Raw genomic sequence first — 13,417 nt, 5'->3', positions numbered from 1 at the left:
ACATAAAAATATTCACTTGATTTCAGATCTCGTAGGTTGGTCAGCATAGTTGATGTCTGATCTGCTGGAGTAAATAGCGTTATTCTTGATTGATTGATTGATTAGTCCTGACTATCGCGTCGTACTTCAACTTGTTTACTCTTCTGGTCCTGTCGCCCAGAACGCTAGCTTGCTAGCGAACGTCCGCTCTAGCGTTAGCTTGCTAACGTTATCAGCCTGGTCGGTGGCGAAATGGCGGCCAATGCGACACAAACAGCCCCTACAGCTAACTGGTACGTTAATACTAGCTAGATAATATGACAAACCAACACAGATGAATTAGATTAAGTAACTGTGTATAGTCTTTATGAGTTCACAATCAATATTATATAGTTAAATACATGCTATATGCTTACGGGGAGTGCGGGAGTTGGTGTAGCTAAATCTGGCCTAGTGCCTAACGTTAGGTAATGTTGCTTATGCTCCCGACACATACGAAGTTGGGCCTAGAATTCGCTTCGTTTTTCACTGGCCAACGTTCACTTGGGCTAGTTTCAATTCGATTTAGCGTTAACACATTTCTTTCTTCCATACGTGCCATTGACTCATGATATTTGTGTTAATGGCAGGTCATATGGAGCTGCCCAGGAAGGCCAGGTTCACGAGAACCCAGAATGGGAGAAAGCAAGACAAGCACTAGCCTCCATTAGCAAGAATCAGAGCCCTACTAAGACTGCACAAGCCAACCGGACCACAGCAGACACGTGTGTGCGAGAGGTGTGCTATTATCGCTATTATTTTTCCTCTGTCAGAATAAATACTTGTGAGCTATTCCTGTAGCTCAACCCATGGTGTTCTCTCTCCATATGTTCCGCTGTCCTCTGATCCCGGAAGTGTGTGTGGCTGGTCGAGCTTTCAAAACCCTCTCCTACCAGATATTCCTGCATAAAACAACTATTTAGAAGCAGTCTTTCCACAGCCTGTGATGAATTTACAGCAGGGTGTGTTTGATCTCACTATCATGGCACACTGCTTGTAGGCAGCGAGCAAACAACATAGCAGTCACACGGATACTGCGGCACAGTGATCATATCATCAAAACCAGCACCTGGGAAGCAAAACGTCATGAAATACTCAAACTCCCAAGGTTCCTGTCGGCACTAGGAAGCTTCTCTACTAAATGTGGCACATGCTGTGGAAAGATTGTTTTTAAATGGTAGTTTAATGCAGGAATATCATTTTAACTCCGCCACCTAAACTACTGGCTTCTGTTGGAATATTATTATATCTTTGGATCTGCGATCGGACGTTAGGGACGAGTAGGAGAGCGTTTTGAACACTGACTCGACCCCCAAATTTCCTTGTGCTTTGCTGTGTGACGCTCGTTCAGAGTGGATCACAGAGGAATGGAGAACAGCGGAACATACAGTATGGGACTAGGTGTTCTCATGCCAATCAATTAAAATGTCATCAATTAGCTTTGCTTCTCTGTAGAGCTGTACATAACCTCTGTTTGCAGGGAGTGCTGCAGCTGCCTGCTCTCCAATACATTCCAACTGAGCACAGATTGTATTCAGAGATCAACAAACATTTCTTTATTTTCTTGACAGATTTAGCGTTCTTCGAGCATCATTTATTTTCACTTTTAGACATCATACTCCATTTACCAACATAACATCAAGGCTTTGTCTGTCTGTAACTCTATGTGTGTCATTTCAGGCTGGTCAGTTTACATAGGGACTAGGTGTTCTCATGCCAATCAATTAAAATGTCATCAATTAGCTTTGCTTCTCTGTAGAGCTGTACATAACCTCTGTTTGCAGGGAGTGCTGCAGCTGCCTGCTCTCCAATACATTCCAACTGAGCACAGATTGTATTCAGAGATCAACAAACATTTCTTTATTTTCTTGACAGATTTAGCGTTCTTCGAGCATCATTTATTTTCACTTTTAGACATCATACTCCATTTACCAACATAACATCAAGGCTTTGTCTGTCTGTAACTCTATGTGTGTCATTTCAGGCTGGTCAGTTTCAGCCAGCAGTGCCAGTGGCTGACTCTGCTGCTATTCAGCAACAGCAACAGCAGTACTATCAGTGGTACCAACAAAATCAACAGCAGTATCCTGGATACCCGTATCCCTACAACAACTACTATTACCCCATGGGTCCAGTAAGTATATAAGAAATTGATTTAATTATGTATTTTGTTACATTTTCTAACGATCAACTCAGTGATGCAGGGTGTGCACTGAATTGAATACTGTTACCTTGGAACCACCTGGGAACGCTTAGAACTTTTTTCTATTAGAACTTCAACCTCCATGCCAGAAGAGTGCGTGGTGATATCACTTGAGCGATTGTGATGTCATCAGTGATGTCACTCGAGCAATTGTGATGTCACTTGAGCAATTGTTATGTCCCTTCACGAAGGTGAAGGCGCGTTGCTCAGGAGTGATGAGGATGTTTATCCATTGCTGTACAGGCTGCTTAAAATAATGGGGTCTTAATAGTATACCCACTTCTCCATGCACCACCACACCACTGGGTAACATGGCTGTCTCTTCTCCATGCACCACCACACCACTGTGTAACATGGTTGTCTCTTCGAATTTTCAGTATGGCGGTGCTTATCCACCAAATCAGTATGGCGTTCCTCCAGGGCCTTACCCAGGATCCCCAACTCCTAATGGACAGGTACATAACAGAAGTTCCTACAACCACCAAACACAGCAAGTAGGGCTGTCCTAAACAACTATTTTCTTCTCAATTAATCTGACTATTTTTTCGTTTTTTTTAAATACTGACCCTCAAATTCAAAAGGATTGCTGACAGATTAATATTTAAACTGGAGTAATATTAAGATAATCACTGGCAAATAAATGTTTTCGTTAGTGTGGGGCAAGGAAAGTAATTGAAGTCATTACATTAATTTAAGTGCAGGGATGCAAAGTCTTGGGTAGTGAAAAAGGTGACTGATACCAGGGGAGATATAAAACCACTCAGAATTCCTCCCTGTTTTAGGATGAAAAAGGTGTCTGTCACCTAAAGGTGACTAGTTTGCATCCCTGTAAGTGACTAACATTATACTAACAAACATGTTTTGTGTGTTGATAATCCTAATATGCGTGGCCAAAAAGTACACTAAGGACTGACTTGGTGCTGTCTGCTGCCCATGTTCCATGCGCTTCCATACATAACGTAATTTCCAATTTGCAGAGTTTAACAGAACATTGTTGGGTCTCGGTCTAAAATAGGTACACACTTTAGATCAGGGGTTCCCAAACTTAAGAATGCCGCGGCCCACTTTGAAATCTGAAAGTGTTCCGGGATGTATTTCCCTGTATGTTTTTTATATCATATTTTTTGTTTCATTAACAGCATGTGAACTTGGGCATAAGGGAAATTAATAATCCATCCACATACAAAAACATTTCGGCAAAATACCCAAAAGCAGATTGCCAACATTTTCTCCCCCCTTACTCATCAGAAGTATTTGCATGCATACAGTGTAGGAATTTAGCCAGGGGCAAGGGCAAAAATGCACAAAGAAATCTCTGAATGCCCCTAAAATTAAAAACCATGATACAAGGACAAAAATTGCCCCCAAGATTTCGATAAATTTCTTTTCATTCAATTCATTTAATTTTTCCATTTCCATCTCAAACACACACTCAGCCCCTGCAAGCTGGTTGCCAGAATAAGAACACACTCAGAGAAACAGTGCTGTTGTTTCGAAATGTTATGCAGTAATTACTTTTTTTTTTAAGTCCCCCAATTCTTTTTGTAAATGCCCCCAGTTTTTTAGACAGTGGGGGCAAAAGTTGCCTCCAAAATATGTTTTTAATTTCCTACACTGCATACATAACACATTTGTTGAGACAAAATGTGATGAGCAACAACAATAAATCAATCCACAAGCTGTAAAAAAATGCTACCTTATCTGTAAAGGTGAGACTCGTGGGTACCCATTGAATCAATTTTCATTCAGATAAATTGAGGTGAGAGGTCAAGGGGCCCCGTTCAAATAAGTTTTCCCTCGTCAGCATTTAACCTATGTTTGGAGCGTTATTTAGCCCCCTTCCTGACAAGCTAGCATATTATGCTTGTTACCAATGGAGGTCTTCTAGTTTCTTCTGATAACAAGATCTCCACTGTAGCTTTTAAAATGACCCTGCTACAGCCATTATTGCCCGCAAAAATGGGGAGTGTTTGGCAGAAGTACCTCCACGGCCCACAGTTTTGGAATCACTGCTTTAGATGATCGCAGACCAGGTTTTGTAGCTGCAGCTTGTCTTGTCGCTTGGGAATAAGGGAACATGCTTTGACGGGCACAGCCATCTTTTCTACCTAACATTAGCTGACTGGCTTCGGCTAGGGAGAACAACAATATGACTTCCGGTCTGATTTTTTTTTTTAGCCATAGCCAGGCCAGAGGCATTATGGATTCGAGTTGTCCGTACGTCCGTCCGATGTTCATTAACGCCATATCAGAGGAACGCCTTGATGGAATTTCATCAAATTTGCCTCAAACGTTGACTTGGCCGCAAGGATGAACTGATTACATTTTGGTGGTCAAAGGTCAAGGTCACTGACGCAGGGTCGAAATTTAGCGGGGGCTCGGGGAATTTTGCCTGTAAAAAAATCTGAAATTGCCCTTGGAATTGGGATGACGGGGGCTTTTTTTTGCCCTCGTAAAATAATGAGTTAACTTACTTTCTGTATGTTACAATTACTGTTTGCAAAGCGTGTCCTCGCACCAGTAGTACAATCACCCGCCGGGCACTCTGTATGCCTTCCCCCCCGACAGAGACAGGGTGGCGAACACAGACAGTAACGTTAAAACCGAACCCACGCTCTTCCCCTCTGCTAAATGCTCCTTTTCACACCGTGGCCGCTGGCATTTGTCAATCAATCCAGCATGCATGTAGGCTACAGGTTTCCATGATGGGATAATGATGAATGTGCGCGTTAAATGGACTCTTTCCATATCACCAACACAATCCACATGTACGTCATTAAACAAAGAGCAGGACTTGGTCCGTGATGGAGGAAGACAGACAGTTTCTTCCATTTAATTCTGCGTTCTGGCTGCACTCTGCTCGCTCATGCAGCAGCGTCAAACTAGCGACGACAACTACACAACACCTCCGGCCGATACTTTCAAAATAAAACGCTGTGTGAAAACTATAGACTGTAAAAAGAGAAAACCAAGCATTTACGACAACACCTCCGGTCAGGATTTTCAAAATAAAAACCCACCATTTCTAAGCGCTGTTCGTAATCTGAGACATTCAACGTTGAGTAGGTAGTTCTATAGCAGGCTAAAAAAACGTTGAAAGTTATTTTGTAAACAAGAATCTTTGGCATGTGGTAAAATGTTATATTAAAGGTATTTTGTTTCATAATTAAATTTGTATGATTGCATTTGTGCTCATCCAAAGATAGTGTGAAGGGCTGAAAGATGATAGTTCACTTATTTGTTTATAATGAAGATTTTTCTTTGTTTCCCTGTCACGAAAGGGGTAAATAAGTAACAACAACAACAAATTGGTATCGACCCAAAATTTTGCAATCGGTGCATCCCTAATTTTAATTTGGTCATATTCGTCTACTAACTATTAACTAAACTAGTGGTTCTCAACCTTGTGGCTCACGAGCCCTTAAAAACTCTTGATGCCTATACTGTGGTGACCCCTGTTATGCTCATGTAACGGAAAGAGTAAAGAAATAAGGATATTGGTCTAACAGATGTTTCAGCTTGTTTCAATGAAAGCTGAAATAAAATAATAAAATAAATAAGATTGGATACAAGTTATTGAATATTGGTCTGTCATGCAACATAGAAGAACTACAGCAACTAAGGTATCTCCAAACATTTGATTAAAAAAATGCCCCGGAATTTATCAAAAATGCCCCCAAAACATTTCACGGGCAAAAAAAAGTTAATCTACCCTGCTGTGACGTCACGAACGCCATTTTCAAGCTCGGTAACGCCATATCTCAGTAACACCTTGACAAAATGTCTTCACATTTGGCTCAAATGTCAAAGTCTGGACAGACATGCATGTCGACTGCTCACTTGTTGGCGGAGGGCATATATGTAGTCGACGCGTCGGGACAGCCCTAACAGCAAGTTAGCTTTCATACTCACATCTCAGTTTTCTCCAAAAACAACTGAAGTGAACAGGATGTGTTTAGAGTTCCAAAAGAGGCATTGATTTACCCAATTGCCTCCTATATTTAACTCGTGATAGTTTTTTTGTTTTTAGAGAACGTGAATAGTCATGCACCTGCGTTGTCATTTTGGGGTGCAGTGATCCTTCATCTGTTTCAAATATGAATGTTATGTATCTTAAATCTCTCTGATTAAAAATCTAAAGACTGAATTAAAGGAGGTTTGAATAATTCTAAAAATGCATGGTTACTCACACACCTTGAGCAATCGTTTGGAAGCCTGAGTCTTAAAGAGCGCAAACTTCCTCTGCTACTATTGACTACTCATAGTAGTTCCCTTCCAATCCTCATAGATGTAATCGTGGAGCTAACGAGAGTTGGCTTTGTCATTCACTCTTCATGAGTTTTTGAAAGCTGGAAATCTCAGCGCCTGGCAAAGTAATTGAGTGATTACAATTGATCGCCAATCCTATCAAACCCTAGCAGCAGATGCTAATTTTGTGCTATCGGACAGTAAACGCGTGATGGACTTTTAAATTGCTGTGTTTGGTCTGATGCACACTTTGGTCGCTAATGCTTTCATAGTTTTGTTATATTGGTAAAAAGCTCCTTTCACCACCTTTCTCCTTTCATAGCCACCTCCTGTGCCTGGAATGGATGAGCAGTCATCTAGCTACCCCTCTCAACCCCAGGCCCCTCCCCCTTCTGTCCCTCAGCCCCCCCAGAGCCCAACAACCTCAGAGAAACCCCCTCCTCCCCCACCCCCACCCATTCCTCCCCCACCCAACTCCCAGTATCCCCCTCCTCCTTCACCAAGCGCTTACAATCCCAACAACCCTATGCCTTATCCACCTGGCGACCCCAACCAAATGCGAGCTTACAATCATGCCCAGGGGAGGCCGAACTATGGACAGAGCTACCAGGCCCAGACTGCCTATCAGGCATCTCAGAGCAACTCCCAGCAGCAGCAGCAGCCAGGCCAGTATGGACCAGGGCTTGGCAGAGGAGATCTCAACAAAACCAAAAACCAAAAACAAGGACAGCAACTCTGGCACCGTATGAAACGTAAGATTTGAACTCTAAGCTAAAGCGAATTCAATCAGCTTATGTATGATGTTTCAATTGAATCGTTACAGAGAGCTGGGTGTAGTTAATTAATATGAACAATTATCAAAAGCTTATTTTCTATCAGTTTTCATATCTTGTGTTTTACAATTTCTGATCTCACAGAGGCACCTGGGTCAAATGCTGTGAAGTTCAATATTAACAAGAGGCCCTATCAGGTTCAGTGTTCCATGAGTCCCAATCAGACGTTCCCCCCCGGGGAGCAGCCCTCAGGAATGAATCCATCTCCTTCCTCACCAGCTGCTGCCAGTGCCACAGCTGGAGCTGGTCAGACACGGTGAGAAGAGAACTGGACTGTTTCCACTGACTGTTCTCCTTTCCCCTTTTATGAATGATGTCCTGACTCTTGACCCCCTCTCTGCAGTCCCCAGGACTGGCCCCAGGCCATGAAGGAGTATGTGCAGCGCTGTTTCACGGCGTGCGAGACGGAAGAAGACAAAGATCGCACAGAGAAGGTGCTGAAAGAAGTTCTGCAGGACCGGTTGAAGGATGGCTCTGCCTACACCATTGACTGGACCCATGAGCCACTGCCAGAGTAGGTTGAGAAGAGGAATACTACTTGGTGCAAACACATCAGCCACTTAGTATAGTTTTAACTGTTATCTAGACGTTTTCCGATTTCTTCCAACCCCTGTGTTGTGTATGAGCTGCTTTGTTTTACTGGTTAAAATTTAGAATTTATATTTAATAATTGCATTGTTTTAATTAGTTAACTAGTTGTCGGGGGGGGGGGGGGGGGGGGGGGGGGGGGGGGGGGGGGATCGACTGTTGTCATTGACTCAACAAAGCCGCTGCCAAAACAGGCAAATCTTTTTGCTGTGATGCAAAAAAAAATCAGCTGTGGCCAACTTTCCGCAGCAGACAAGTTTGTTGGGTGCAAACACATCAGCCGCCGGTTGCTCAGTTCTATAGGAAATTATTGGATTTCCAATGACTTGATTGTTTTGCTTTCAGTGTGAACATAATGCACAGACTTGTCAACTCTGCCCCTCTAGACTGAAGGCCAAGCCGTCTCGTTGGGAGTCTATGCCATCCCAGAGGACATTGGACAGCTCAATTAGCCGTGGTGGAAATACAGCGGCAGCTTCAAGAGGCCGGGGTGTTGGACACAGATTGGGCAACTACAGGAATGTCTTCTCTCAAAGGAGCCCGTCTTCCAGTTCCTCCCGCTCATCCTCTCGCTCGCCGTCCCCCTCCCACAGCCGGCACAGGGACCGAAGCAACCAGAGGCACAGGCGCAGGTAAGACACCATGTCCCCACCTTGTCTTTGATCACTGCGGGTGCCCAGTGGATTGGTTTTCTAAATGTGTGGTCTCTGTGCCACCAGTGATTCTGGCTCCCAGTCAGACGGCAGTATTTCCAGCGACCTCCGACCTCAGCTGTCTCGAAGAAATCAGAAAGGAGGGCGCGGCCGTGGCAATGACAGGGCGGGAGGACGTGGAGAGAGGGGCAGAGGAAGAGGAGGAAAAGCCAACAGAGGAAGGAGGTAAATGAATCTTATTCAAAAAATAATGTTCCAAATAAGTTGTGCATCCTGTTGGCTCACCTGGTAGCACACGTACAACGGTGGCACAGCTTTGAATCCGACCCGAGCTCCTTTGCCGCATGTGATCCCCCCCCCTCTCCCCACCTGCCTACTGTCCCATCTAAAGAAAGGCAAACAATCCCCCCCCCCCCCTAAAAAAAATCTAATTGAGTAACCAGGCCTTAAATGTAACTTGTTGAGCACTGGTCTTCGGGTAGGATAAAATGTCTGTTTAGAATTTAGAGGAAAACCAATCTCTGTCTTTTTTTGCTAATAAGCCATGGGACTAACTTGGGTGTAACAAAGTGTCCCCCTCCCAAACTCCCTCCAGAAACATGGATGACACCAATTCTGGTATGGGCAAGAAGAGGAAAGGCGGCAATGCTGGTCTGGATTTCCATGACCCTAACCGCGAGGCCAAGAAGCAGAGCAGGGCGGCCCGCTTCCACAAGCAGTTTCGCTCGGAGCCCCTGGTCCTCTCCATCAACTCCCTGGACCTGCCCAACGGAACGCAGGAGAGCCTCAGCTGGGAGGACTGCCCCATTGTGGGAACCTGCCAGGACATCACCAAGACCTACCTGAGGCTCACCTGTGCCCCCGACCCCGCCACCGTGCGCCCTGTGCATGTGAGACATACTCTTTTGTTAATCTCATCTTTTGTTTGTTTCCTTCCTGTAGATTCACAGCCCCAAGAGAATGCTTTATCTTTCTGGAGAGCAGTTGAGGAGATACAGCCTCATTGTCCTGTTGAAGTCCTGCTGCAGTCCAGGAGATAGGATTTAGTTCTTAAAAATGTCTTTAACAATCATGGATATAAATCTATGTATATATATTTATTTTATTTTATTTATGTACCTTACAGTCTTACACTGCTGCACCACAGAGCAGCAACGATCCAGGCTCTGATCTATTTCTGAACTCGTTTTCACCAAGGTGCTGAGAAAATCTCTGCAGATAGTGAAGACTCACTGGAGGACCCACCAGGACTACACCTACGCCTGTGAACAGATGAAGTCCATACGACAGGACCTCACGGTTAGTTATCTTCATTGCTCCCCCTTTCCTGTCTTTGGCATTTTTCAACTTTTTGAAGAATTCTTAATTGGACTCTACCTTCCTCAACCCTCCAGGTCCAAGGAGTTCGGACTGAGTTCACTGTGGAGGTGTACGAGTGTCATGCACGCATCGCGCTGGAAAAGGTGAGTTGTTTTTCTCTGGTAGCATTTCAGTAGTTGGTAATATTAACATTGTGCATCGTGTTTTTGTTGTTTTTTAAATATTGGTTAAATGTTTGTCTTCAGGGCGACCATGAAGAGTTCAACCAGTGCCAGACGCAGCTGAAGGCCCTGTACAAGGAGAATCCATCGGAGAACATCGGAGAGTTTACAGCATACAGACTGATGTATTACATCTTCACCAAGAACTCTGGAGGTATGCTTTTTTTTTTGATGACTCAGCATTATTATTATTTAATTTTTTATTTTTCTTTAGTTTGCTTCTTTCATTCTCTAAATATTTTCTTTTGCACTATAATGGCTTTTTGAGATTGTGTTAAAAGGGTAGACATAATAAGCCCCGGCTTCAGTCTACACCTTTTGGTCCTGTTTGATCTATATGAAAATTCTTGTATTGATAATTGATTTCTGGAATAATATGACCAAATAAACTAATCAATTCAATTCAATTCAATTATGCATGTAAGCACTTCCTTGTCCTCTGCATTAATTATAGTAACTGTCAACTGTTTCTGTAGGACATTTGGCCTCAAAGCACCTAGTAGAAATGGCATATTAATGACTGGACTCAAATACTTTAATTTCCAGGGCTATGTTGTTATGGTTCTCAGTTTAATCGTGAGTGTTTGTCTCCACCTCCAGATCTGACCACTGAATTAGTGTATCTGACCCCAGCACTGCGGGAGGATGAGTGTGTGGCTCATGCTCTTGCGCTCCGTGCTGCTTGGGCTCTAGGCAACTATCACCGTTTCTTTAAGCTGTACCTGGCAGCCCCACGCATGGCCTCTTACCTCATTGACAAGTTTTTAGAGAGGGAGAGAAATATCGCACTCCGGGCCATACTCAAAACGTAAGTCATGTTCCAGTTAGATGTCTGTGCAAAGATTTTAGGTCCAAATCCAAAGTGCTGACCTCCCTGTTCTCTCTTCCCTCTGTCCGCAGATTTAGACCCGACTTGCCAGTGGAGTATGTGCAGTCCGCTCTGGGCTTCCCGTGTTTAGACTCCTGTATGGCCTATCTTACTGGTCTAGGAGTCACCTTCTTCCTCTCTGACCCCAATAAGATAGACTGCAAAGCCAGCTCAGCTGTTTTGGCTGCCTCCTGAGGCGGGGGGGATTCTGGGGAGGGGGGAAGCACACTAAAGGGAAATAGTTAGGGACCAGCAGGGACCCTTTAATATGAATGCACTGCACTTCAGACACCTCAGCCAGATGGAATGGAGAGTAGTTAGTAGACTAAGAACTTTGAAGTCCCATAGAAAAAGATGAGTAGATGAAATGGAGAGTAGTTAGTAGACTAAGAACTTTGAAGTCCCATAGAAAAAGATGAGTAGATGAAATGGAGAGTAGTTAGTAGACTAAGAACTTTGAAGTCCCATAGAGAAAGAGGAGTACTAGCAGACTCCGCTTCAAGATCTAAGGGTAGATTTAATCTTGCCACTCTCAAAGATGAGGACTTGTTTTAAACGTGAGGGAGAATGTCTGCATACACAACCAATCAAATATTGTAGTTTAGTGTCCCATGTTACCTCAAGATATTTATGATGCCAGAAACATGAGTTGAACATCTTAGATTGGGATTACCCTGTACTTCCCTCACTGAAAGGCCAAGTAGTAACAGAACCAGATCAGAGAAGAGCGCTCCCTAGCCATTACCACACGCAGATGTCAAAGCTAACAGTGTTCTGTTATGTTTTTTCCTTCCTCAAGTCAACAGCTCCAAACTCCTGAAGAGTCAAGCCTTGTCAACCAAAAGGGAAATGCAGGAAGCTATCCTTCAAGTCATGCATCAGGCCCTCATCCGCTTTGAAGCCAAGCCCAGGGATTTAGGTCAACTTTACATCTTCCTCTAGAGACTGTAAGCCTATGCTGATGTGAGAAGATGCCAGCAACCTATCTGGAAGAAGAGATGGTGGTTTGTATATCCTGTCCTGCTCCCTATTCCCTAAAGTTATCTACGATTGGCCGTTCTTCCTGTTCCTGCCCGCCCAACCATACCCCCCTTTGAAAGCTATGGACTGATCAATTCAAAGCCTGGTTCCTGATTTAGTTGTATTCATGCGTATGTAACCACTTCCTGCTCACACTTTGGAAGTGGTTGCCCAGCATTTGGAAAAGCTTTGCCTTCGATAGATACCTAGTCTCTAATGCATCTCAATCTAACGAGCATTGACTTTATGTATGGTGATGGATGCAGACCAGTGTTCTTCATCAAGACGGCCTTCCAAATCCCCTCATCTCTGCAGCTGGCCTCCCACCTCTAATCCAAAAGCAGCTACAGGCAGAGAGAGAGTCTGCTTCCATCGTTCCCAGGTAGAGAGATTCACCGGTCAGCGCTTGGTGTCCAGAGTAGCCCGGTCAGCACTTCCTTTCATGGTGGATTGCAGCGTTGAATCACATCTTTAAATCTTCAGCTCCAGTGTTGGCACCGTCTGTCTGCACGTCGTCAGCTCATAATCCAAAGAAACGGAAGCAGCAACGCTGTGATCTTCAAATACAGAGGTGGATGGATTCTGCCCCGAAGAAGCAGCAGGGAAACCCTGTTGCTCCTCCATGGAGAAACGGCGAGAGTGGTTTGTATGCTACCCATGGCTCTGGTCGCCCAGGCAGAGCACGTATGTATGGCTGGTAAGAGAATGGGACTTTTGTGGAAGGAGTTGGATGACAGCACTGCAGTGATGTGGTGTACGCCTCACATTCCCGCGGTGTGTGTGAATAACGTAATGGCTAGCTTACATCCATAGATGATAAGTGTTTTATCTGTGTGTTTTTTCCTCTTTTTGTTTTTGTTTTTGTTTGGCACAGCAGTATTGGCCTTACCCACTGGCACGATTGCAAAGTAGAAACATGAATTCTGGAGCTGCAGTCAGTTTTGAATGCAACCTATTGATTTGGGTCAAATTAATTGGTGATAAAGCAAATTTTAAACTGCCAAAAGTGGATTGAGTAAGATCCCAGGGATGCACAAATATATGCTGCTGTCTGAATGTCATGGTCAAGTATTCAAAGCAAAACTTTTTTTTGATTTTTACACTTTTGTATACAATAATTTTCATTAAATAGGGGCGGGGTGTAAGTAGAGTTAGGTAGTGCTTTTATGTCCAACTTATCCAGTCTGCTCATTAAATATTTTTCTACATTAAACCAGTCTGGCAAGTCGAGCCTTAGCTCCAGTATATGCAGGACACGGTCATATTAATTGAAAGGATATTTCAAGGACAATTGGAATGGGATTGTAGTGGAGCGAGGAGCTTTTTCTGATGCGATTTTGGTCCATTGATCCTCTATAGGTTGGTGCTTATCACTACCTGCATTAATTGTCATAGTGGTGACCCAGTATGTCATTCCAGGATCTCCTATAAAGGCACAGCTGGGA

The 13,417-nt window shown here is 43.9% G+C and overlaps 1 protein-coding gene across 1 annotated transcript; it reads left to right on the top strand.

The window, feature by feature from the left end:
- Positions 1-11,147, top strand: leng8 (leukocyte receptor cluster (LRC) member 8; the record flags this gene model as incomplete). Its single annotated transcript, XM_083636413.1, has 15 exons — positions 1-272; positions 609-756; positions 2,003-2,152; positions 2,599-2,676; positions 6,792-7,221; positions 7,387-7,558; positions 7,646-7,816; positions 8,277-8,522; positions 8,610-8,768; positions 9,139-9,433; positions 9,741-9,842; positions 9,938-10,006; positions 10,109-10,238; positions 10,685-10,892; positions 10,985-11,147. Exons 1-15 carry the CDS (start codon positions 232-234, stop codon positions 11,145-11,147), a joined length of 2,562 nt encoding a protein of 853 aa, XP_083492539.1. The 5' UTR covers positions 1-231.
- Positions 11,148-13,417: the final 2,270 nt, after the last annotated feature.

This window comes from Poromitra crassiceps, assembly GCF_964638095.1.
Source record: "Poromitra crassiceps genome assembly, chromosome: 1".
In the NCBI taxonomy this organism is placed as follows: Eukaryota; Metazoa; Chordata; class Actinopteri; order Beryciformes; family Melamphaidae; genus Poromitra; species Poromitra crassiceps.
The sequence above is the reverse complement of the archived record's forward strand: the minus strand, read 5'-3'. Positions and strand labels throughout refer to the sequence as shown.